This window comes from Pituophis catenifer, unplaced genomic scaffold, assembly GCF_029215685.1.
Source record: "Pituophis catenifer annectens isolate HBS135680 unplaced genomic scaffold, rPitCat1.0.hap2 SCAF_2, whole genome shotgun sequence".
Taxonomy (NCBI): domain Eukaryota; kingdom Metazoa; phylum Chordata; class Lepidosauria; order Squamata; family Colubridae; genus Pituophis; species Pituophis catenifer.
The window spans coordinates 199,713,248-199,738,418 of record NW_027256882.1 but is presented as its reverse complement, the minus strand read 5'-3'; the positions used below and the strand labels follow the sequence as shown (position 1 = coordinate 199,738,418).

The 25,171-nt window shown below is 44.4% G+C and overlaps 1 protein-coding gene across 6 annotated transcripts; it reads right to left on the bottom strand.

The window, feature by feature from the left end:
• Positions 1-1,818: 1,818 nt before the first annotated feature.
• CLTA (clathrin light chain A) lies at positions 1,819-25,171 on the bottom strand. Of its 6 annotated transcripts, none has more exons than XM_070938514.1 (7): positions 24,757-25,171; positions 15,648-15,685; positions 7,595-7,733; positions 6,704-6,815; positions 5,454-5,507; positions 3,504-3,539; positions 1,819-2,285 (listed from the first exon to the last, which is right to left on the bottom strand). In XM_070938514.1, the coding sequence occupies exons 1-7, from the start codon at positions 24,959-24,961 to the stop codon at positions 2,114-2,116; spliced, it is 756 nt and encodes a 251-aa protein (XP_070794615.1). In that variant the 5' UTR covers positions 24,962-25,171; the 3' UTR covers positions 1,819-2,113. The 6 variants fall into 6 exon arrangements, with proteins under 6 accessions (XP_070794615.1, XP_070794616.1, XP_070794618.1 ...); XM_070938515.1 differs by having other exon boundaries at positions 7,595-7,712; XM_070938517.1 differs by lacking the exon at positions 5,454-5,507.

Below are 25,171 nucleotides of genomic sequence, written 5' to 3'. Positions count from 1 at the left end.
TTTTGCATACTTAAGAATTGTATAAAATATAGCTTCCTCAACTATTCACTTCTACTTAATGCTGTTTTAGAAGCAGCTACTGTAGGAATATATCCCTTATCCTCAGTGTCTAAAACCTGATACTCTCATCAGATTCTAGGTTTTCTCACTCTTCATTATCAGGAACAATCCCTTTCTTTAAAAACAATCTCTTATAAACCTGTTAGACCCATGTTCGGTCAATTTTACTCCCATAAAGTCTAGCTGTAAAAGTATTCAAGAACACAATTCCAAGTTAAACCAGGAGGAAAGGATAATACAAGTCTCAAAACAGGCTTCAATACTTGACATTGTAATTTTAAATTAAAAGCACAGGTGCAGAGAATATGACAAAATGGAGCAACAAAAGATAGTGCTTTTTGTGGTATAGAAAAAAGACATTCTTATGTATTTTGGGTAAAATTTGACTAAAATATGCATATATCACTTAAATGTGTGTTAAAAATATGATTTTTTTGTAATTAAAACTTCAATCTTATAGCAACATATATTTTGCAATTGCAGGATTTGATTCTTTGGAACTCATCAAGCTAGCTACAAAAAATTTGAGTGTGGGGAAAAATGTTTTTTTGAAAAAGTGTGATTGATATTCAAGACAAACCATAATCCTGTTTCAGTCTTTGATGGAATTAAATAACTTCTAGGAATACAAATTATGTTACCTGATATAGTATATATCCTTCCCTACACTGGGCACTCTCAGATGTACAAACCTCAATTCCCAGAATTCCTAGCACTAGCTATGCTTGCTGAAAAGTTATAGAACTGATCAACATACCTGAAGAATATTTTTAAAGTCCTGCATGGTTCAGGGCTAGGTTAGCTACAGAATCACATCTCCCAAATGCCATCTGCCTGTCCTAGGTTAAATAGGTGGGTATGTTCCAGGTCCCCTCCTTTAAGCCCTGTCATCTGATAGGACCTCAGATGTGTACCTTCTCAATGACTGTCCCAGTCCTTTAGAAGAGCCTCCCATCCCAAGGATCCTTTCCTGAGGGCTGTGAATATCTGGCTCTTCTCCCAAGAGCTAGAATGGAGGTAGAACTTGAGGAAGAGTGGTCTAGCCCTTGGGGAAAGGATACATTTGTTTCAAACTATTTTTTTTTTAAATGGATTCAATTCAACATACTGGTTTTGACTTTTAAATACCTTCATGGCATGAGGCTGGGTTATTAGAAGGACTGCGTCTTCCCAATCCCATATGCTAGGGAGCTACACATGGCAGGATCCAGGAGGTGGGCTTTTTCCTGCCATGGTGCCCACTTTATGGAATCCCCCCCCCCCGGTGAAGTTGGCTTCATCCCTATTGATTTTCCATAAGTCCCTCAAAACCTGGTTATGCCATCAGACCTGGGGACCCCACGATACCAGCAAGTACTGAGGTGGCTCCATGGTGGTTGACATTTGGTGATCTTCTGTAAAATTTTCTTGAATAGTTTTTTTATGTGTCATTGTTTTATTATGTGGTGCCCAGAATTGCTTTTTTTCTGACATGGGCAGCTATATAAAAGTTCAGAATGAATGAATGGTGAACTGCCTCAGGTCATTGTATGAAGTAGGTGGCCATTTAAATCTTGCGAATAAATAGTTAAATAAATATTCCCGGTTTGGAAATGTTATACTATAGTGCAAGGGATAACTGGGGGGAAAAACAGTAATTTTTCTGTTTTTGAAAATACAATTTTCAGCCATTATATTCCCAACTATTTGTAGCTAGCACAACAGAATCCTTTTAAATGAGTAAAGTTTCTTCGGCTTTTTAATATTCCCACACAACAGTGCAATTTAAACAGACCTTTAATATTGGTACATTTAAAAGTCAAATCTCAATGCATAAGAGGAGGAGCATAGAGACTACAGTTCTGGAAGCTTTCTCCCAGTTTGGACACCAGGAGGACACAGAGGAGAAACATGCAATCACAGAACAATGATCAAACTCTAAATACATCGTGAGGTTTGGTCCAAAAACAAAAACAACAAAAAACATTTAAACATAATTAATCCAATTACTGCAAACACAGCTTCTCTGAGTAAAGTTAGATATTGCATTTGTAGTGTAGGTTGTGCTTTCCCTTCAGCGAACCAGCGGGGCCTGCTTGAGCGAAATCAGCACTGAGCGCATGCGGGACACATCTTTCGCCTGCTTGCTCGACTTGGGGTTAAAGTCACAGAGCCGAGCCACACGTTCCCACTCGGTGCCAGGAGATGAGTCATCAACATCATTCACAAAGACTTCTTCAGCTGCCCTAGAAATAATGCAACACCATGTTTCATTTCAACGAAATAGGACTCCCGCCCATTTTCCCATCAGTTGCTTTCTAATTATTTGTAAAATCATCACCATCACTCAAAGTAGGGTAAAATTTCCAATCCACTCTTTTTAGACCTTCAAATTATGGAAGGGGCAGTAATCAAGACCCAGGTGAACAGAGAGGTGCTAAGTCAAGTAGTTGGGAGTATATGTATGCTTGGTTTAACAGAGAAGAGTAATCTCAACCTTATATAGTGTACAAGGCTGAGGAGAATGGGTTTGTTGGGAATCAACTGTACAGATGCATAACCTGAGTCTGTGTAATGTGCAAATTTGACAATGGCACATAATCTCATTACCCACAGAGTTCTGCATACAGTATAAATTAGAAGATCCACAATACAATGGCAGAGCATGTGTAATCCATGCAGAAGGTTCCAGGTGCAATCCCGAGCATTTCCATACAGGGGGAAAAAAAAAAAAAGAGAGAGAGAGAGAAAAAAAGAGATTCCAATCTGAAACTTCGGAGAGCTATTAGGAGTCAGATCTGAATGACACTAAGTTTGAAGGATCACCATTTAATCCTATATAAGGCCATCGCCAATGATCCTATGGATACTAGTAGAAGTAATCAGGTTGGCATGGTATGCTAAGGTTGGTATTCAGTTGCCTTCTTAGTTATTTTCAATTTTTACAAACTATAACATGAAACTGGAACGCTATTTTCAATGCTGCTGAGAGATAGCAGAAATTAGCATGAAAGAAAAGAAGTCATAGCCCTTATGCTTGAAAATGCTATGGACCTAAAGGCTGGAGCAAGGAAGACTGAAGGAGAAAGGCCAAGGAGAAATCTGCTTCTTCATCTGCACATTTTGTGCTTAGTGACATCACCACAAGTATTGTCCCTTCAATACTAGCATTCTGCTACCTTGCTCACAAATAGGAAAATTATTTTCTGGAGCTAATTGAAGTAGACTGTGAGCTCTGAACACAAGCAAATGCAATAAAGCAGACCTACTTATGGGGAAGGGAAAAGGAAGAAAACTACTCCCACAGAGTAAGGGGGGGGGAAAGCAATGAGATGAACTTATGAAGTTCAGCACTGATCACAAGTATGGTTATATTTTACAAACACCACTGATGACAAGGGTCACTACAACACTGCTATTTCATGGGACAAGACACTTAAGGGGCAGTGAAGAGTTTACTTAACTGTTCTAGGCTGTAGCAAGGATGGTTTATGTTTGTGCTTTAAAGGTGAAGAGAAACAAAAAGGAGAGTTTAAGTCAGATATAGAAAAATGAAAATGAGCATAATGCAGATGGCAAGTAAAGCTGGCCAGACATGCACTTTGCAGCACTATCAACATTCAGGAACAGGTGCCTCCGAAATTTCTTTTATGGCAGCTGCACTACAGGCATTCTTCTCTCCCCCTCAACCAGTTACAGAAAACAGCCTTTCTGCCTGAACTTCGACTGCAAAAATCAAAGGCAGACACCACCTGTAAGTCCAGCATTTCACAAGTCAAGGGGTTTCCTAAGTCATCTACCAAACTTCTATAGCATTGGGAAAAAGTTTTGGTACTAAATTCAGAATAGAAACAGGCATGAAATATCCATCGGCCTTCTCAAGGGCTGCCATGCAACTCTTCCGGATTACACAATGAATTTGAAAATATTGTAGGCAATTAAGGAAATATAAATCATGGTGAGGAACACAGGGTCCCAGCTCCAAAGCAGTTTGATCACTATTTCTTTTTCCTCAATTCCTGACATATTCCATTTAACTACAAACTTGCTGAGTATAGACGAGGAACAGTGACTTCCCCATCTCCTGAACTTGCCATTACTGGTGTTTTCAAGCAGGAAAAAGGAAAAAATGTGTTGCAAATTGCTCATGCCTCTTTCTCTTGGTTCTCTTTTGAAAGACAATTACTCTATCAACACATGCATTATAGTATTCTATTTTGTCCATCTGGATTCGCCCCAGCGAACATAAGTATCACAATTTTAGCATGTGCATTGAGGAAAGAAGGCATTTGATTCTGAACAACAAACATCCAGAACAAACATCCAGAAGATAAGAAGCACCTTTTATTTAATTTTTTCAGAGTATAGAACTGGAATATGAACAGAAAAACAGAAAAAGTTATCCCACTTATTCTGAAACGAGTTATTTTTACATAGGAAAGTGGTATGTCTAAATTTTACCTACAATTACTAGAGCTAAATTCTCCAGCAATATTTTATGACTCTGAATGAATTCTCCCATTCTATATTTTACAGGGAAGTTATACAAAACTACCTAACCTGTTTTCCCATTTGTTTCTATTTCTTGTTAACCACTGCAGTAGTTTTACACCTAGTATAGCTACAAAGGAGCTGTAAGTAGCTTTTATTATTTTATATGCTTGGGTAACATAATCCTAAACAGCCAAATATGTAAAAAGTACAGCTGTGAGAAAACAACTGAGTGTTTTCAGTTATTAAAGATCACCTAATTTAGTTCAACAAAATTCAACTCTGCATGCTAAGTAGTTTAATTTTCAATATAGAATGAAATTTAAGACAGGTTTGCTTATTACAATATTAATGAAACCGAACACTGATTTGAAAAAGTTCAATTTACTATTCAATTATTTCACCTATTCTAGCATTATCTATTAATTTTAATATTTTTACAATTAATTGTTATTCCAGATATACACTCTACTGCATAACTCAAACCAAACCATGAGTTATCTGAAGTCTTCAGCATTTGCTACATAGTAATAACACTTTTAGTACTATATTCAAAACCCAACAAGAAGTGACAACAAAACTATGGAATCTCTTTCCTTAACATTGGAAAATTGTTCTTCCTTACAATTTTATTTGAAACTTCCACCATTCTTTGATTAAAAAGCACCTAAATTATTCAGTGATTATGTGGCCAGAAGTCAATTGACATTCTTTGGATACTATTATTCTTGCCTATTTTAACAGCATGTAATATCATAGAAATTGACACCCCCCCCCCAAGTCAAATGTCTTCTTCCTATTTTGCCCTATAACAAGATACGTCTCTCTCCGTAGGGGTACTTTGATCACAATAACTCTCAAAGATTAAAAAATGTTAAGTAAAACAGATGGATCAGAATATAACCAGTAGTTAGGCAACATACACATAACCGATCACGTCAGCGAAGGGTTGTTTGTAGAAAGCTTCATCTGCCACCCTAGATGGCAAGTAATCCACAGAAGAGGCAAGCAGACAGAAGACAAAGAGAAAAGAATAAGCAAAAGGAAACATAGCCAAGTAGAATTAAATTTCAAGTGATTAGCATGCAGATTAATTTGATCCTAGAAATACTTAGAAATTGTTAAGTGAAGGAAAAAAACATATAAGAAATATGTGTTAAGAAATAAACCACACAGATAAGAAACAACTTAGCTCAATTAAGGTAAATTAGTCCCTTGCAGATAATCAAACATCCTGATTGCTCTCTTTAGGTCTTCAGGCATTGTTTTGCACAATAAAATTTCAAACTATGGATATCTTGGTAAATTAGTTTATAAACAACAGCTAACAAAGGCAACTTAACTTGCAATAGCTTTTTTAAAAAAGTGCTTTGGTTTATGCTAAGAAAGGGGAAATCTGCTCTACAGAGCTAGCATTTCTAAACCTTTGAACCAGCAAGTGGCTATATAGTAAAGAGGACATTCCATCTGTCATCTCTGCAGTTCATTTTTATCACAAGACTCAGGAACTATGGTAGAAAAAGGCTAAGAAGCAATTGTGACTTCCTGACTGAAAACCACAGAAACGGCTAAAGAAAAACAACCCTATTTATTGAATTGGCTGTAAAGTTAACTGTCAAAACACAGCAACATTTTCAAATGTTTCATTCAGAAATATCAAATACTGATTGCAATAAAAAAAATCTTAACCCCTGTTGCTGAGTTTTTATACCAGACTACTGCAAGAAACTACCTAATCAAGTATGTGTATATATATACACACACATAAACACATACATATTTTATAACTGTAACAGTCTCTCTCTCTCTCTCTCTCTCTCTCTCTCACACACAGATTATACACCTATAACATACACAATCACATATACACAGTCATTTAGTCTTAGGGAAAGGGTTGAGATTGTCTCTATTACTGAAAACAGTTGTTCAATGGTACTAGCAAAGTCATGGTAATTCTTACTTTAGATATACATCTATACAAAAAAAAAAAAAAAAGAGGGGGAATTGGGAATGAGAAAATCATTATCCTAAGAATAATGGATTCCTGAAAATTCCTCAGAGAGGTTACTGTTTGCTAGTTATAATCAGCATAGAGCCATCATCATGTCAGCAAAAATATTAATAAAAAAGGTATGCCAAAATCCAGTAATTGATCTTTAACTGTATCATTTACCTATTATTTGCTTTCGTTTTCTGTAGCTGCTCATCTTGTCTTGCATACCACTCCTCCAATTCTTTTATTGCTTTTTCCTTCCATTCTGCTTCTTGCTTCCGAGAGTTTGCATCTTTAAAAAAATATACACACAGACATGTGGTTTATACATACATATCTACTCTTTGGGATTAAATAAAGCTAAAATTCTGAACTATTACTAACTAAAACTATGGAGATCATAGGACTTTTCTAGGGGATAAAAATCAATGGAAGGTAGGCAGTTTACCACTTAGATTTTATGAATGACTATTAATGGCAGTAAGCACAAAGGCTGGAATCAATTTCGAGATTAATTAGCAGTACAAATATATTAATTCCTTTCTGAAATGTAGCAAAAAATGAAACCAGATCCACCACACCAACCAAGTTCATGACCTGAAGTAACCCTACAAGAATAATGAAATAGTTGGTCGCATATCCCAGTTTCCTAAGACTTTTTTTTTTTTAAATTGGTTCTATTTTTGAAATATTAATGACTATTTCTTTCAAAAATTGAATAGGACAATGAATGCTATGCAAACTAATCAGCAGAAAAACATTATACATGTTAGGGAAAAAAACCACACAAATGAATTATTTCTAGAATTTGAGATTATTTGGCAAGAACGGTTATTATATACATTCTCTGCTTTAACAACAGATCAGCCCTATTTTCTGGGCCTGAACAATACTCTCCTTTCTACCTAATGGACAGGAAGACATACTCAAAATGGAGTCAAAATGCATTCAAGAGAGATGGTAAATGCCTTGCCTATGGTTTGCAATTCAAGGATAACTGACAATATTGCTACTCAGATGAAAATAAAGTTCCCATTAACAGTTATGTGATGCTGAAAATTAGATTCTTACCAAGCTCTTCTAGACGCTCTCGCTGCTCTTCTCTCCATTTGCGAATGCTCTCTGGTTCTGTCTGCAGACGATCAACTTGAGAAATAGCAGCATAGCAGTCTGTAGGACCATTGCTCTCCTGATCCAGACAAAGAGGCAGCTATTTTTATAATTGAATAAAAATAAAGTTCTAAGGTATGGTTAGCTTTGCTGCATGAAGAGTAAGAAGAAATGTAAGAAGAGGCAAATGGATCAACAATGACAAGTTATTTGGAAAGATTTGGTAATATATAACCTCCATGGCAAATGAAGCATTAAGTGGGAGTTGAGAGCAGAGTTTCTGGGTTTCAGCCTTTTTTTTTAAAAAAAAGTACCCTTTGGCTGCCACCTTAAACTATGAAAAAGCAAGAAAACCTAGGAAAAACCTTCTTTTGCTAGGAAAAATAGGAAAAGGGCAACACTAATAATAGTATTTTGCTAAAGAAATAGATGAATCCTAGTCATCTGTAGGGAAAAAAAAGAGTGATAACTATCTGTCAGAAGAGAGCACTGCCAAGTACTTCGTTAATATCATGCTGACCCTCAAAGAGGGGATACCACCTAATATACTTTTCAAATAATAAGGAAAAGGCATATAAATTTATTTTAACTGGAAGGTTCATCATGTATTCATGGGAAATTTTTGGAAGCCAATTTGATGTAGTAGTTAGAGTACCAGGGTAGAAATTTGGTTATTGTGAGTTCTAGTCCCACTTAGGCACACAGCCAGCTGGGTCAATTTGAGCCAGTCACTCTTTCTCAGTCTTAGGAAGGAAGCAATGGCAAATCACTTCTGAAATATCTGGCCAAAAAACCCCACATGGACTTATCCAGGCAGTATCCGAGAATTGGACATAATTGAACAGAAGAAAAACAAATGGAATTACAAGTAGTATTTGAGTTAGAAATGCAATGGGGCCTGCCAAATACATTCGTAACCTGGGGATTCGAAGGAGTGAATTGTATAACTTGAACATGATCACTCCCTCCTTTTGTCCATGCATTTGCTAATCGGATACGTGGGTCATTAAGTGCACATGAGGTATCTCAGGGTGGGGAAAGCCATGGGGGACCTAGTGATGGAACAGACCACCTGCTTCAGACCACCCAAGGTCTCACCTAATCCAGAGAATGCACGCAATTACTTTCCCCCCTCCCCAATCCTGCAATGGCAGGCCTATGGAGACTCACTTACCTTTCGAAGATCTAGCGAGCTGCCTCCTCTCCTGCCTCTGGTTTCTTTGCTCCCAGCAAGAGCAGAGGGAGAGCAGGACAAGTGCGACTTGATCAGCTTCTCTAACTCACTGAGGCTGCCTGCAACTTCTGGAGCAGCGGGCAGCCTCAGTGAATCTCCTCCAAAGGCTTCCAGTCTCGGCACAGAAACATATTCGGATGGTGATGGGAGGTTTTGGGCCAGTGAAATCATGTTGCTTCAAGCCTCCTATTGGCATGCAAACACTTTTCATGTGCAGACTAGAAGCTTCTGGGTGCCCTAATCTCGCAGGACTTTAGGCACCCCTTCTCTGCAAAAGCAGATGTGTGCCTGAAGTCGCATGAGATCATGGCCCCCAGAAGCTTCCAGTCTCAAGGCAAAAAGTGTTTGAGCAGGCAGGCAAAGAAACAGAAAGGCTGGAGAGGAGTCAGCTTGCTAGATCTTCAAAAGGTAAGTAAAGATCTTTTCACTGTGGAAACAGGCCTGCCTATGGAGACCCAACGTGGGGGAGGGAATAGGCAGGATGAATGTTGCAGTGCCTCTGTTGTCATCCGTAAGGATGAATGACTGCTGTGGTGTTGCGACATTCATAACCTGGGGACTGTGTTGTAAGTACTTTGGGGGGAGGGATTATGTCACAACTTCGAACGGTTGCTAAGTGAACTGTCGTAACAGAGGGACTACCTATACGTATCATCCTATGTACGTATCGTATGGTTCTTTGAATTATACTCTTCAACTTACTTAACAATATAGGGACTGGAAAATGGACGTTGTCTTACCTGAACGTCCCTTTTCAGGGCGCTGCGTACACTATCCATCAACGGGTTAAATCCTCCAGCTTTGGCAATAACTGAGTGAAGCTAAGACTTCCCTTTCCTGCTGCCAACCACGCCCCCCAAGTCCCATGATCCCCAGTCTGAACGAAAACACCGCAAACAATGATTGGCAGTTAGAAACCAACTTTATTGAACAAAACCTTAAACAGGAACAACAATCTGTCTGGTAGTCAGACCCAGGGTGGGTATGGATAGTGTACGCAGCGCCCTGAAAAGGGACGTTCAGGTAAGACAACGTCCATTTTCCAGTGCGCTGCTCCCATTATCCATCAACGGGATATACCCAAGCTTAAACCCCCTGGGCGGGGGGCTGACTGCCTCCTGGGCCCTCTTCGCCTAGGACCCTTTGGAGGACCCTACGGCCAAAGGCCGCTTCAGCCGAGTCATAGGTGTCAATTTTGTAGTGGCGAATGAAGGGTGACAGAGACGACCAGGTCGCCGCTCTGCAGATGTCTGCCACCGACGCCTGCGTTGCCCAGGCCGCCGAGGTGGCCGCACTGCGGGTGGAGTGCGGAAGGATTCTTCCCGGTGGTGGCCTGGAGTCCAGATCATACGCTAAGGCGATACAGGCCTTAATCCACCTGCTGACTGTGGAAGCCGAGATCTTCAGACCCATTGAGGCTGGGTTGAAAGACACTAGAAGCGCCTCCGAGCGGCGGTGTGCCGCTGTCCGCCGGATGTAGATGCGGAGCGCGCGACGCACGTCGAGGGTATGCCAACGTCTTTCCCTGTCGTTGCGCGGGGATGGGCAGAAATCCGGGAGGATGAGCTCCTGAGCGCGGTGGAACCAGGAGTTGACCTTGGGCACGAAGGAAGGATCCAGCCGTAGTACTACTGAGGAATCTCTAAAAATACACAGGTCCCTCCGGACCGATAGGGCCGCTAGCTCTGAAACTCTCCTGGCCGAGGTGATAGCCAGGAGAAAGGTCACCTTAAACGATAAATACTTGAGGGCGACCGAGTTTAATGGTTCGAATGGGGTTGACATCAGGGCCTTCAATACCAGAGGGAGGTCCCATGATGGGTAACGGTGTACTGTAGGGGGCCTGAGGTTCGTAGCGCCGTGCAGAAAACCTTTGATACGCGGGTGGTGCGACAGTGCTTGGTACGGTGGACACAAAATGACGGTGGACAGAGCTGCTGTCTGACGTCTTAGGGTGGCCGGAGCCAGTCCCTTGTCCAGTCCAGTCTGCAAGAATTCTAGGACGTCCTGCACCACCGCTGCTGTGGGGTCCGTATGGTGTTGGGAACACCAGCAGCAGAAGGCGCACCAAGAGGACTCGTATATGCGAGTCGTAGAGGGTCGTCTGGCCGCCTGGATGGTGTTGACGACTCCGTCCGACAGTCTGTCCTTCTTTAGGATGACCCTTTCAAGTGCCAGACGGCCAATTGAAGCCATTGAGGCTCTGGGTGAGTGACTGCTCCCTGGCACAGTACAACCTTGTGTGGTGGGATCACCCACGGTTGCTCTACCGAGAGAGCTACTAGGTCGGCGTACCACATTCTTCGGGGCCAGTTTGGCGCGACCAAGAGTAGGTCGGCTCTTTCGACCAGTAACTTCCGGATGACGCGAGGAAGTAGAGGGATCGGCGGGAAGGCGTATAGCAGACCCCTGGGCCACCTGCAGCGGAGAGCATCCTGATCCTCTGCCTGTGGCGTTGTGTAACGGGACACGAACCGAGGAAGCTGAGTGTTGGCCGGGGACGCGAAGAGGTCTACCACCGGCGTCCCGAATCTTGTCGCTATCTCCTGGAATAGGCTGGAGTGTAGTTGCCACTCCGCCGGATCTAGCTGTTCCCGGCTGAGCCAGTCTGCTGTGACGTTCGTCGACCCCGCGATGTGGTCCGCCTTTATCGACCGCAGGTGCTTCTCCACCCAGGTGAATAGGGCCTCGGACTCGAACATCAGCGCTCGGGACCTCGTGCCCCCTTCTCGGTTCACATGAGCTTTGGCCGAGATGTTGTCTGTCAGGATGAGGACGTGATGGCCTTGCACTGTGGATTGAAAATGTACTAGGGCCAGCCTGATCGCTCGGAGCTCCAACAGGTTGATGCTGCACTGCCGCTCGCTCCGTGACCACTGCCCCTGTGCCACTTGGGAGCCGAGGTGAGCCCCCCATCCCCGGAGGCTCGCATCTGTGGTGAGAGTTAGTCTGTCCGGGTCCAGAAAGTCGCGGCCTTTGAGAAGCGACAGGGACATCCACCAACCGAGGGACCGGCGGACTTGAGCTGGGAGGGTCACCTCCTGAATCGAGCTGGCTTTGCCCGTCTGCTGGAACGGAAGAAGGAACCATTGGAGGGACCGCGAGTGTCTGCGTGCCCACGGTACGATGCCGAAACAGGAGACCATCTTCCCCAGCAGGCGTGAGAAGTGCAGCAGGCGTACTTTCCTCTTTGTCAGTACTTGCTGAGTCAGGACCCGAATGCTCCGGACCCTTTCTGGAGACAGGAAGACCTGTCCTCGTACCGAGTCTATCACCGCCCCCAGATGCAGGATACGGGTCGATGGCCGCAGCTGACTCTTCTCGTAGTTGATGGTGAAGCCGTGGTTTTGAAATGCTTCCAGGACCCGCTCCATATCCTTGATCGCTTGCTCGTGAGACGATGAGAGGACCAGGATGTCGTCGAGGTAACAAAGAACTCGTACCGGGATCTCCCGGAGAGTGGCTGCTACCACTGCTACCAGTTTGGTAAAGGTGCGGGGCGCTGAAGAGAGTCCGAAAGGCATCGCGCGGTACTGGAAGTGTTGCCCCGCGTACTCGAATCTCAGGTACTGACGGTGGTTGGGGTGAATGGGAACGTGAAGGTAGGCCTCTCGTAAGTCGACTGATTGGAGCAGGTCCCCTTGTCTGACCCCTGCTAAGATTGACCGAAGGGAGTGCATTTTGAACCTGCGGTACTGGACGGTCAGGTTCAGCTGCTTTAGATTTAGGATGCCCCTCCAACCTCCGGAGTTCTTGGGCACGAGGAAGAGGATTGAGTAAAACCCCGAACCGTGCTGATTCAATGGTACCGGTTCTATGGCTCTGATCTCCAGGAGGTGTGATACTTCTTGAGCCATCAGAAGGGAGAGGTCCCTGGTAGGCGGGACCGGGCAGCGCACGAAACGACGGGGAGGAGGACCGGAGAAATCTATAGAAAGCCCCAAAGAAGTCGTGCGTTGTACCCACAGATCCGATGTTGAGTGGGCCCATTGTTGGTGGAAGAGATGGAGCCTCCCTCCGATGGGGCCCGCGGCTCGGGCGTCACTTCCCCCTCCTGGTGGTTTTAAAACCTGCTCCCCGGAATGGTCTCTTAGACTGTTGGTGTCGGCCTCGATCTCGGAACTGCTGTCTTTCTTGGTTTCGGTCACCACTCTGAAACTGGGCTCGTTGAGAGGGGGGGCCTCTGGACCCCCCGCTGGAACGAAAGGGCTGCTGGTGCCCATACGGTGAGAATCTACGTTCCTGGCGGCGGTAGGCCGATGGGAGGATCTTCCTCTTGTCCTTGCTTTCGATTAGGACAGGTTCTAAGGCTGCCCCGAAAAGGTCTGGGGCTTTGTATGGGGCTGCTGCGAGTTTCCATTTCGCTTTCAGGTCGGCTTTCCAGGGGCGGAGCCAGAATAGCCTTCTAGCTGTGACTGTTGAGGCAAGTGCCCTCGAGGCAAACTTTGCGGAGTTCAGAGACGCATCCGCGGCGTATTCTGTGGCTGCCAAAATTTTGCTTAAATCTTGGTGCAGCCTGGCATCCTCCGGTGGGATCCTCTCCTGCATTTGTTTCAGCCAGATTAGAGCTGCCCTGTTGAAGAAGGACGTTGCTGTTGCTGTCCTGATTGCCCACGACACTGCCTGATGTGACTTGCGGAAAGCCCACTCTGTCCTTTTATCCTCCGCTTTTAGGCCGTCCAAGGCGTCTGTGGAAATCATGGAGGTAGCTGAGAGGGCCGCTACCGGTTGGTCTACTGAGGGTAGGGCCAAAAGGTCCTCCAATTCCGGTGCTGAGCAGTAGAGTTTCCTGTCCAGACTGCTGGGTGTCGTGAGAGAGGCTGGTTGTCCCCACGGGATTTGGATTACGTCCGCAAACAGTTGTGGACAGGGGATGCAGTCCTTTTCTGGCTTTGATGACTTGAACAGGGCGTCGTGGGGTCCCGCCGGAACCTGAGGGGACGGAGTCACCTCCCCCGGTACTCCCAAATTAGTCGAGAGCCTCGCTTTGTGGAGAAGGGATTTGAACAGTGCCGGGCGGAACAGTCCTGTGAAAGCCGGGGTGTCAGGTGTCAGTCCCTCGTCTTCAGAGAACTCCCTGTCCTCCGGACCCTCTTCTGCTTGATCTGAGTCATCCGAAGATGAATCATGATCTCGTGAGGGATGCGCCTGGGAACGCTGCCGGTGTTGTGTCCCTTGCGCCAACGGCTGTGCCGGGGCCTGTGAGGCCTGCTGAAACTGCGTAGCCAGAAACGTGGAAAAGGCGGATGACAGCATTGATTGGAAGTCCAGCTGGCCTGTCGGGGGTGCTCCCTCTGTTGCTCGCAACCCTGCTGCTGTTGGTGTGAAGGTCGCCTCTGCGCCCCGGTGCTGCCGCTGTGACAGGTTGGCGGTTGAGACATCCGGCAGGGACAGGGAGACTCCTTTGGAGCGGAGCAGTGAATTATCTGACCCGGTAGGCTTGGGGGTAGCTGGTGTTGTGGCCAGTTCATCCAGGCTTGTGATTCCAGGCAGGCCCTCTCCTGGGGGTAGGCTTGCTCTTTGGGGGGAGCCTATCTCCCGGCCTGATGTCACTGAGGCTGCCTTCTGCGCCTTGGCCCATTGCCTTTCTAGGGCCCTGTGGCGCCTTTGGGCGTCTCTGTCCAGTGTGAGAGGCGCCTTCTCCGCCTGGGTTTTGCGGCTGGTGGACTCAGACCGCTTGCCCGACCCCTTTTTGTCTGATTTGTGAGACTTGCGCGGTGGGCTGGCCTCAAGCTCCATGTCAGAGGAGAAGGGTGACTCTGACATGGCTTCTCCTTGCAGGCTGGGGTCCTGCGCGTTGGATTTGTGGCCCCCGGGAATGCTTACTGGCTTCCAGGAAGATGGGGCCCGAGGGTCCCCAAACTGCCTTAATTTGCGCGGCTTCGCAGCTAAGGGCTTCCCCCTTCCCGTGCTGGGTAGGCAGGTTGGTGCAGGCTTGTCCGGGTGGGGCCGGAAATGACGCTCAAAATGGCGGCCCGCAGGTCCACCAAGATGGCGGGCGCACGTGGCGCCAAATTCGAAAGGGCTGTGGAAGCAGCGGACTCACAATGGCGGCCCGAGGGTCCGACCAAATGCCGCTAACAGCCCGAGAAGCCTGAGCCCTCTTCTGCCGCGTTGGGAGCGCCTGCCGCCTTACCGCCACTCGCGTGCGCTCCGAATGAGTCTGGGAGTCTCCTGCCGCTTCCTGGATGCGAGCGGCGGTAAACCGCGCCGCCGCCGCCGCTTCTGAGCTCCGCTGCTCTCCTTCGGCTTGGAAATGCCCCCCCCCCTGGAGGGGAGCCTAGCGTTCGGCCGCTGCCGAAACGGAGCGTCCCAGGTGCGCTGAGGCGTGGGCGAGGGGAAGAGCTTGCCCGCTGCCCAGCTGACGCTTTGAAATTCCCAGCCGCAACTCCGGTCTTCGCTGCAAGGCAGCTACCCGATAGAAAAAACAAGTAATCAAAAATAAAGAAAAAACCTAACGGAAAGGGAAATCTTCTGGAAAAAATTATTCCAGCAGCTCAGAAAATCACTCCAGTGTTTGCCAATAACTGAGTGAAGACTGGGGATCATGGGACTTGGGGGGCGTGGTTGGCAGCAGGAAAGGGAAGTCTTAGCTTCACTCAGTTATTGCCAAAGCTGGAGGATTTAACCCGTTGATGGATAGTGGGAGCAGCGCACTGGAAAATTCATTGTTAACAGGTGCAGTTGTGAAGTGAGACATGATGTAACAGGAGACAAAACTCATTATCAAGAGTTCGGTTCAATCAGTGGTGACCATTCTTACAGTAGAATTTCACTTACCTGGTAGATATCGCCATTCGTCACTCCATCAATTGCATCTGAGGAAGAAGAAATGGTCTACATTAACTTTCTTGGCAACAGAATCTTTCTTTAAAAGAAGCAGCATTTAAAAGTATGTAAGAAAGTAAACTAAAGAATGAGACTTTATTTAGTTATAGTTAAACTAGCTTCACCCTCTCAACTGGAACTTGAGACTATATTAACTAAGAGTAAATACTACAGAAAGCTCACGTTTCAAAGCTCTTCTAATTGTTTACTTGGTGAAGCCATAATTTTTCAGTCAACCTCTTCCCTTTGTAATATATTTTATAAGATACCAATTTCAAGATAACTGTTAAAGCCACTATTATAATAGTTTCAAAACACTTGAAATGCTAAATAAATAATTTACTGAAAAATAATTTCAATGATTAAAATTGATTATAACAAGAGTAAAGCATAAATTCTATTAGATTAGGAAAATTAAGGGCTACATTCATTTTGGGAGAGATCACAACTACAGACACCCTGAGGTGAGATTGACCTTCCAGAAGGCACTTAAAAGTGATTCTGTCAACTTGCTTTGGTATCCAACAGTAGAAATGAAGCTTCTAGATGGCTATATATAATTAATGGAATGCACTCCTGTCATTGTTTTTATTTATCTTAATCTTTTTAATTAAAATTGTTTTTTAATGGTTGTGTGTTTTATTGTATATGCCACCCAGGGTCACTACGTGAAATGGATAGTTATACAAATGTGGTCAATAATACAAAGAATGTATAAATGTATATATAATCTGCTTGAATCAATCCTGCTTCATTGAAGATTATGGAGCTTTAGCTATCATGATGGTCCAGTGCACATTTGCTTGATAGATATTTTCAGTATAGGGCTGAGAGGACCAAAATCACCCAGGTTGCTTCTGAGCCTAGGCAAGGATCAGAACCAAGACTCCTTGCTACTATTGTTTCACATCTTTTCTTAATAAAGCAAATATACACACAAACTCTTTCTTTCACAGATCATTTTCTTTTATATTTTCTTTTCTATAATGTCTCTATGTATTCTACAATTCCATTAATTAATTTTCTAGGGCAAGGAGAAAATTAGATTCAGTCTCTACTGTCAGATTACAGCAATTTAATTTCTCATTAGGTTTTTAAAATTGTACTACCTTATTTCTAAAATTCACAAGAATCCAGTTTAGAATTAATGTTTTATTGAGATTATGTTTTATTAATTTTAATAGTTTTTAAAATTTTATCCTTAATAATTAACTAATTGTGAGATTTGAGTCACACAAATTAAAAGGCTAAATATTTAATGAGATGAAGACAAAAATCCAAGTATACTAGAATTTTTTTTAGAAACAGGAAATTTGCACTTGCATATTCCACCCTTTGCCAGAAGATTAGATATATGTAGTCACACTTCTTCCTGTTATCTTTGAACAGAAAATAGTGGTTACCAGGAACAGAGCACATCAGGCCCTGAAACCAGTTCAAAACCGTGTTTTCAGATCCCCGATTTTTTTATAGGATCCTGAAATCAGCAACATGCAAGCGAAAGAAAGTGTTTGTGTGAGTATTTGCTTTATTAAGAAAAGACTTGAAACATCGAAACTGGATCATATTTTTATATTTCCAAGTTGCTCGGTAGGAAAACAGATTTCACGTTCAAATATCAACAGTTGATTAACAGAATATTTTTAATTGCAATTATCTAAAGAAATGCTTTAGTTGAGTTCCACTGTTAGAAAGGATAATTTAGATAATTATTATATGAAATAAATTCAACAGAACTGTATTTGGAACAATTTAGAGTCTTTGTTTAATTTTTGCAGAAAACAAAATTGTGCTAATGAATATCATATTATTGAGCATACAATTGTGACCTTCACCGTGTTTATTTTCTGTTTCTCTGTTTATTCATAATGACTACTGTTCTCATGGATTGTTTCTTATAATACTAAACATCTTTATGTACTGTATGGATTAAAAATAGATCTGATAGTAAATAAAACTATTTACTATCACATTTGCATTCTATTAAACATTCTATTCCATTAAACATTCCCAGAAGCAAAGAATAATCTGATAGTAAGAGGGGAGCACTATCTGCAATTAAAAAGAAAATAGAGCACAAATCTGATTAAGAGTTATAATTTATCTACACGGGGAAGTAGAAACCTGCATCTATCTCCTTCAAACATCAGCAGTCCCTCAGCTCAAGTCCCAAAGACAAGCTATAGCCGCAAGTATGCTGCTCTGTTCAGCCCCAAAGAAATGTCTCCTTGCATTTGTCACAGAACTGCAACCAATGTGGTCAAAATTCCACAGCAGGCCATTAAATGAATATATCATATTTTTATTATGTTCAAAAATGTAGATCAGTAATTTTTATTTTTATTTTATTTTATCTCAAATTTATATACTGCACCTTCTCCCAAGGGACTCAGGGCGGTGTACAGCCAGATAAAAACATACAATACAAACATTAAGAACAATTAAAAGAATATATATTAATTTGGCCCCAGTTTAAAATGACAAACCAATTAAAAATTTAAAATTTAAAAATATGTTAAGCCAGCCCGGCTTGATGAAAACAGAAAGTTTTAAGGGCACGGAGGAAGACACCAAGGTCTTGGATTTTCCTTATCTCAGGGGGCAGCTGGTTCCATAGGGTAGGTGCCCCCACAGAGAAGGCCCTCCCCCTGGGGGTCACCAGCCTACATTGTTTGGCTGATGGCACCCCGAGGAGGCCCTCTCTGTGGGAGCACACGGGTCGATGGGAGGTTGTCGGTAGCAGCAGGCGGTCTCGAAGATAACTAGGTCCTATGCCATGGAGCGCTTTAAAGGTGGTAACCAACACCTTGAAGCGCACCCAGAAGACCACTGGGAGCCAGTGCAGCTCGCGCAGCAATGTTATGTGGGAGCGCCATGCAGCTCCCGTAATAACCCGCGCGGCCGCATTCTGGACCAGTTAGAGCCTCCGGGTGCTCTTCAAGGGGAGCCCCATGTAGAGTGTGTTGCAGTAGTCCAGGCGAGAGGTGACGAGGGCATGAGTGACTGTGCACATGGAATCCCGATCAAGAAAGGGTCACAACTGGCGAATCAGGCGAACCTGACAAAAGGTCCCCTGGCTACAGCTGTCAGATGTTCCTCCAAGGACAGCTGCGTATCCAGGAGGACTCCCAGATTGTGCGCCCTCTCCGAGGGGGCCAAAGACTCGCCCCCAATAGTCAGCGATGGAGTCAGCTGACTATATTGGGATGCCGGGAACCACAGCCACTCAGTCTTGGAAGGGTTGAGCTTGAGCCTGTTCCTCCCCATCCAGATCCGCATAGCCTCCAGGCACTGAGACATCACTTCAAGGGCATCGTTGGGGTGGTCTGGGGTGGAGATGTACAGCTGGGTGTCATCAGCGTACTGGTGGTACTTCACCCCAAAGCCACGGATGATCTCACCCAGCGGCTTCACATAAATGTTGAACAAAAGGGGCGAGAGGACCGACTCCACAGATGAGAGGCCTCGAGGTCGACCTCTGCCCCCCTGCCAACACAAACTGCGACCGGTCAGAGAGAAAGGAGAACCACCGTAACACGGTGCCCCCATCCCCAACTCTTCCAACCAGTGCAGCATGATACCATGGTCGATGATATCAAAAGCCGCTGAGAGGTCTAACAGGGCTAGAACAGAAGAGCAACCCCTGTCCCGAGCCCTCCAGAGATCATCTACCAACACGACCAATGCCATTTCCGTGCTGTGCCCAGGCCTGAAACCCGACTAGAAAGGATCTAGATAAGACGTTTCCTCCAGGAATTGTGGAAACTGTCGCGCGACCACACTCTCAACAACCTTCGCCACGAAGCGAAGGTTGGAGACAGGACGGTAGTTGGCCAATACTGCCGGGTCCAGGGAGGGCTTCTTGAGGAGAGGCCTCACCATAGCCTCTTTCAAGGCTGTGGGGAAGTAACCCTCACTCAACGAAGCATTAATAATTCCCTGGAGCCAGCCTCATGTAACCTCCCGGGAAGCCAATACTAACCAGGAGGGACACGGATCCAGTAAACATGTGGCCGCACTAAGTCATCAGGGGTCACAGAGTCAAACTCTTCCCAGTCAGAGTCCAAATCCCCCCGGATGTGAGCGATTTTGTCATACAGATATTGTCCGAAATCCTCAGCCCTGCCTTCCAGGGGGTCCTCCCGCACTCCCGGTTGAAGCAGGGAGCGAGTCACCCTGAACAGGGCGGCCGGACGATTCTCTGATGATGCAATAAGAGCGGAAAAGTAATTAAACTTTGCCGCTTTTATCGCCACTAAGTAGGTCTTAATATGCGACCTTACTAGTGTTCGGTCAGATTCAGCGAGACTGGCCCTCCAACCGCTTTCCAGGCGTCTTTTCCGGCGCTTCATCTCCCTCAGCTCCTCGGTAAACCAAGGAGCCGCGAGGGATCGGCACCGGGTCAGAGGCCGCAGAGGCACGACTCGATCCAAGGCCCCACCAGCCGCCCGATCCCAGGCAGCCACCAGGTCCTCGGCCGAGTCATGTGCCAGATCCTCAGGAGGTGGCCCAAGCTCCATCTGGAACCTCTCAGGATCCATCAGGCGCCTGGGGCGGACCCATCTTATTGGCTCCGCCTCCCTGCGGCGGGGTGTAGCGGTTCAAGGGTCCAGGCGAAGGAGCGAATGATCTGACCATGACAAGGGTTCCATGTCTATATCCCCTATAACAAGACCACTCAACCACTGGCCAGAGACAAAAATCAAGTCCAGAGTGTGACCCCCCCCTGTGGGTGGGGCCATGAACTAGCTGGGTCAGGTCCATGGTTGTCATGGAAGCCATGAACTCCCGAGCCATCTCGGATGATTCACCAATGGACGGCAAGTTGAAATCACCCATGACCATAAGCCTGGGTGTATCAACTGCCACCATGGCTATCACGTTGAGGAGCTCGGGCAGGGCTGTTGCCACGCCAATCTATTTTTTCACAAAAGCATATATATTTCATAAGCTGTACAAATTATCCTTCAACATGTATGTAGAAAGTGACTTTGTAGATGTAAACAAACAAGCAAACAAAAACCTCTATTTTAAACTAAACCCATTTCTAAAGTTTTTGGCCAAGCATTCTAGAACAGTTACTATTTATTAGCAAATACGTAATGGATTCTGTCACATATAGCAAATGTAAGGAAAAACTGAAGCTGATTTACATTATTCTTATCAGAAACAAACAAATGAGCAGCAAGGCCATTTTATCAAGACTTTGTATCAAATAAATACTGAATTTATGAAGTATACTTAGACCATACTTTTCTATTAATCCAAATTAAGATCAAACCATTTTTAATTTATTCACAATTGTGTTCAAGCTTGAATTTTTTCTATTTTCTGCCTAAGTCCATTTGTTCCTCTTTATTTTTCTTGTGAATTTAAACTGCTGTTGGGCAAAACAGATATGAGAGCAGGTGAGGAATCTATCCTTAAGAGTTATAAGACAACATGTACTGAACGATTGTGCTTTTTCTCCCATTCCCTGCAGCAAGGACAGCATGATAGTTCAGCCATTAAGATGTTGGGCTTGCTGGCTGGAAAGCTGCAGCCCAGGTTTGAGACCCGAACTCCACACAATGGTGTGAGCTCCCATCCTCGCTCCAGCTCCTGCTAATCTAACAGTCAAAGCATGCAAATGTGAGTAGATAAAAAGGTACCACTTCTGTGGGAAAATAACAGTGCTCCATGACATCAAAGTGGCCACATAATTCTGGAAATGTCTTCCGACAGTGCTGACTCAATAGCCTTGACATGGAGACAAGCACTGCCCCTATAGGCAGCAACAACTAATGGAATAAAATCTGCAGGGACTCCTTTATCTTTTTTACTGTACCTACAGCAAGATCAAAGCCCTTCTGACAAGTTCAAATCTAGCATTAGATAACACTTTTTGTTCTCATTCTTCTTATAGTGACCATCAGGACAACTTTACTGAAATCAGACGTCTCTTTTAGCTAGATATTCTACCTTCCTCTGCAAAGGTGACAAAATCATTTTTTAGACAAAATTAACATTAGATAATCCTCAACATACAGCTCGCCACTCACAGACCATTTGAAGTTACACTGCCCCAACCCCAGCTATGTTTAAAATTCTGACAGCCAACCTCCCCATGGTTACATCGTCACATTTTGGGCACTTGACAATTGGTTTATCCTTATGGCTGATTGCAGCATCCCAGCGTCACGTGACTGCAATTTTTGGCAGTTTTGGCTTCCAATGTTTTATAAAGCACATTGGGTAAAATGGATTTATTTAATGACCAGCACAAAAAATGTTGTAAAATCAGGTATGGTCGTGTGGTGACCTGTTTAACTACCATAATTCATGGCTCAATTATAGTCATAGGTCAAGGAGTACCTGTGGTGATTTTATACTAAGGAATTTCATCAAGATTGCACATATTAGATCTAAAAGGCTTCATAGGAACAGTTTTAGTTTTATGATGCAGAGTTTTTGAAACAGAAAGGAACTAGGTGGTTAAGGCACCAGTCTAGAAATCAGGAGACCATGAGTTCGGATCCTGCCTTAAGCACAATGCCAGCTGCATTAACTTGGGCCAGTCACTTTCTCTTAGCTGTAGGGAGGCGGAAATGGCACACCACTTCTGAAAAACCATGCCCAGGGAACTATAGGGACTTGTCCAGGCAATCTCCAAGAATCAGATACAATTGAACAGAGGTGGGGGGGGGAGAGAGAAGGGGTTAAAGTCAGATGTTTTATTTGGCCGTTTCATCATTTTCCTAAAATTGAATGTACTTTAGTCCCAAAGACACTTAACATTTCTTTGCATTGGCAGAAGATAATGTTGTACAACCACCAAAGGTTATCCACAGCCACCTGGTCTTTGGGTTTCCGGTGTGTGTATGCGTGCCGGCCAGTTGGTCTTCGTGCGTGCTGGAAACCCGAAGACCAGCTCACCCTGCGCACATGTGCACCGGCCAGCTGGTCTTTGGGTTTCTGGCGTGCACATTCCAGTTTGGGCACTTGGTGCCGAAAGGGTTCGCCATCACTGAAATAGGGGATCAAACCATAGCCAAAAATGCAATCTGTGCTCTCAAGCTGGAATCATACAGATTCAGAATAGATCCATTTCTATAATTCATTTCGTGCTAATCAAATATAGAGTGAATGAGAATCATGTTAAGAGGGAGAGAAAAAGGAAACAATTTGTTTTTGAGTTATAAAATCAGAAGTGCTTAGCTAAAATGTACCCACAAAGGAGGCATTGACCTGTCTTGATTAGGGACAAAACAGTAGGTTTATAAAAGATTAAAACCCTTTTTTTTTTGCTGACAATAAACAAAAAGGATTTGCTGATTAAAACATATTAAACATGGGAAGAAGGGAATTCTTATATAATTCTAAAGGGAAAAATGATAAACGTTTGTAACTGCTATAAAGATCAGAAGTCATTTTTATAATTTTTTTTCCTCTTTATTTCTATCCTTTTTGACTATAAACCTATAGTCTATAACAAATCTAATATAAAACATCCAAATTAATGGTTGTGATGATGTCCCTTTAATGTTTAAGAGATATTTCTGATTTATTATGTTGTTTAAAGAACCACTAAAAAATGGTGAGAGAAGGTGTTATACTTAAAAGTTTCTTACTAACGCTACATATAGCATGAAAAGACACGTAAGCAGCTTAGAATATAAACTGAGAAGACCTACTTCCATGTTATTTTCCTAAATGGACTTTATGTTTAAAGAAACAATTATATTCTGCCTAGTTCAGACTCCATGCAACTAACATTTAAAAAACAAACCAATAAAATAAAAACAGAAATATTTCAACAGCTATATAGCTAAAAAAGAGGGACTGTACAATATATAAGGATTAGACACAATACTGTTGATCTTAATTGTCTTATGCTCTCTGTTGCCTTGTGGAAAAATAGAACTATACTGTAGCGATATACATATAGATTTCAGGGACAGCAAATTCCACAAGGAATGCTACTGAAAAAAGGCCAGTTTCAGGCCCATTTGCCCTTGAAGTGTTGAAGAGGAATCCAGAGCAATCCTTCATGGACTACTCAAACAGGATGAATCGATGCTGAAGGAGGCAGGCCCATACATAATGACAGTAGTTTAAGTAGGAATTATAAATAACGACCAGCCTCTTGAATGCTACCTGGAAACAAATACAAATATTGGGCATTGATAGGAACGACAATTATTGGGAGGACGGACGAGCACCCCAATAATCCGAAGTGAACTATGAGGCAGAAAGAAAATGTGTGGAAAAATATGAAGCGCTGGCGTAGATGCCCAGACTAGAAAAATTACTAAAAAATTTAAAAATTTCCCTTAGAAAGGGAAGTTTCAGTTCAGTTCCGAGGCAGTTTTCTTTACCGTGGCTCATTTTATTTGCCATTTATTCGACGCTGGATTCTCCCTACAACCTATTAGGCGGGGCGAGGCAAGCCGCCTCAGGCAGCAAAACTCTCCCAATACAGGTTCTCGTGAAGAAAGAGGCAGAAGAGAGAAAGAAAAGGCGCCCAGAGCCACAAGGAACGTGTCAGCCTACGGCTGCAATGGCTTCAAAAGTTACACGAACTGGCTCAGGTTTTTTTTTGGGGGGGGGGGTGTAATTTTTTTTTGGGGGGGTGTTTGTGAAGGAAATACGCAAGGTATTTTTTTTCAGGACAAGTTTTTTTTTTTTAGGGGGGGGAAGGCTACCCAGTATTACAAGGCGTCTTCATACGTTCGCTATGACATAGCTTCCCTTCGGGTCAGCGTTAAACGAGAACGCGGTCAGAGCGAGAGATTTTGGGGGGGGGGGGAAGCAGGAGATCTAACCATTAGATAATTCTACTGCCCCTCCTCTCGAGAGCTATCGAACGTCTAGATAGGGTGGCGGGGGGGGGGGATCGAACGCGAAGCTTCCATTTCTCCCCCCTCCCTCCCTTTCTCTTCCCTCCCCCCACTCAGGCCAACCGTACAAGCGCGCGCCGGCTGTCACGTGACCCACTCCCTCTCTTTCTTTCCCCCCCCCCTCCGCACGTGCCACTTCCTTCCCCTCCCCGCGCGCGTCCTCGGCCGGGCCCTCTCCTAACCTGCGGTCAGCCCGTCTTGGCCTTGCATCCCGACGGGCAGCTCGCCATTTTCCAGGATACTGTAGCCCTCGTCGTTCTCGATGCCCGCGATTTCATTCTCTTGCTGGGCCAGGAAAGCGGCGGCTGGGTCTTCTTCGCCGCCCACCCCCAGTGCCCCGTTTCCCGCCACCGGCTGAGGGGCGCCGAAGAGATCGAACTCGGCCATCGAACGAAAAGAATCGGGGAGGAGCCAACCGAAGCGACGGTCCCAACGGACGAGCGGCCAAAAAAAAAAGAGACTACAAACCCGCCGGAGGCAACCCTTTAACGGATAGCAAGTAGTATTTCCGGCTTCCTGCAGCTAATAGTCCAGCAGTCAGCAGCCTTTTTCTCTTTTCCTTCCTCCACAACCCCCCATCCCGGGAAAGCTGCTAGA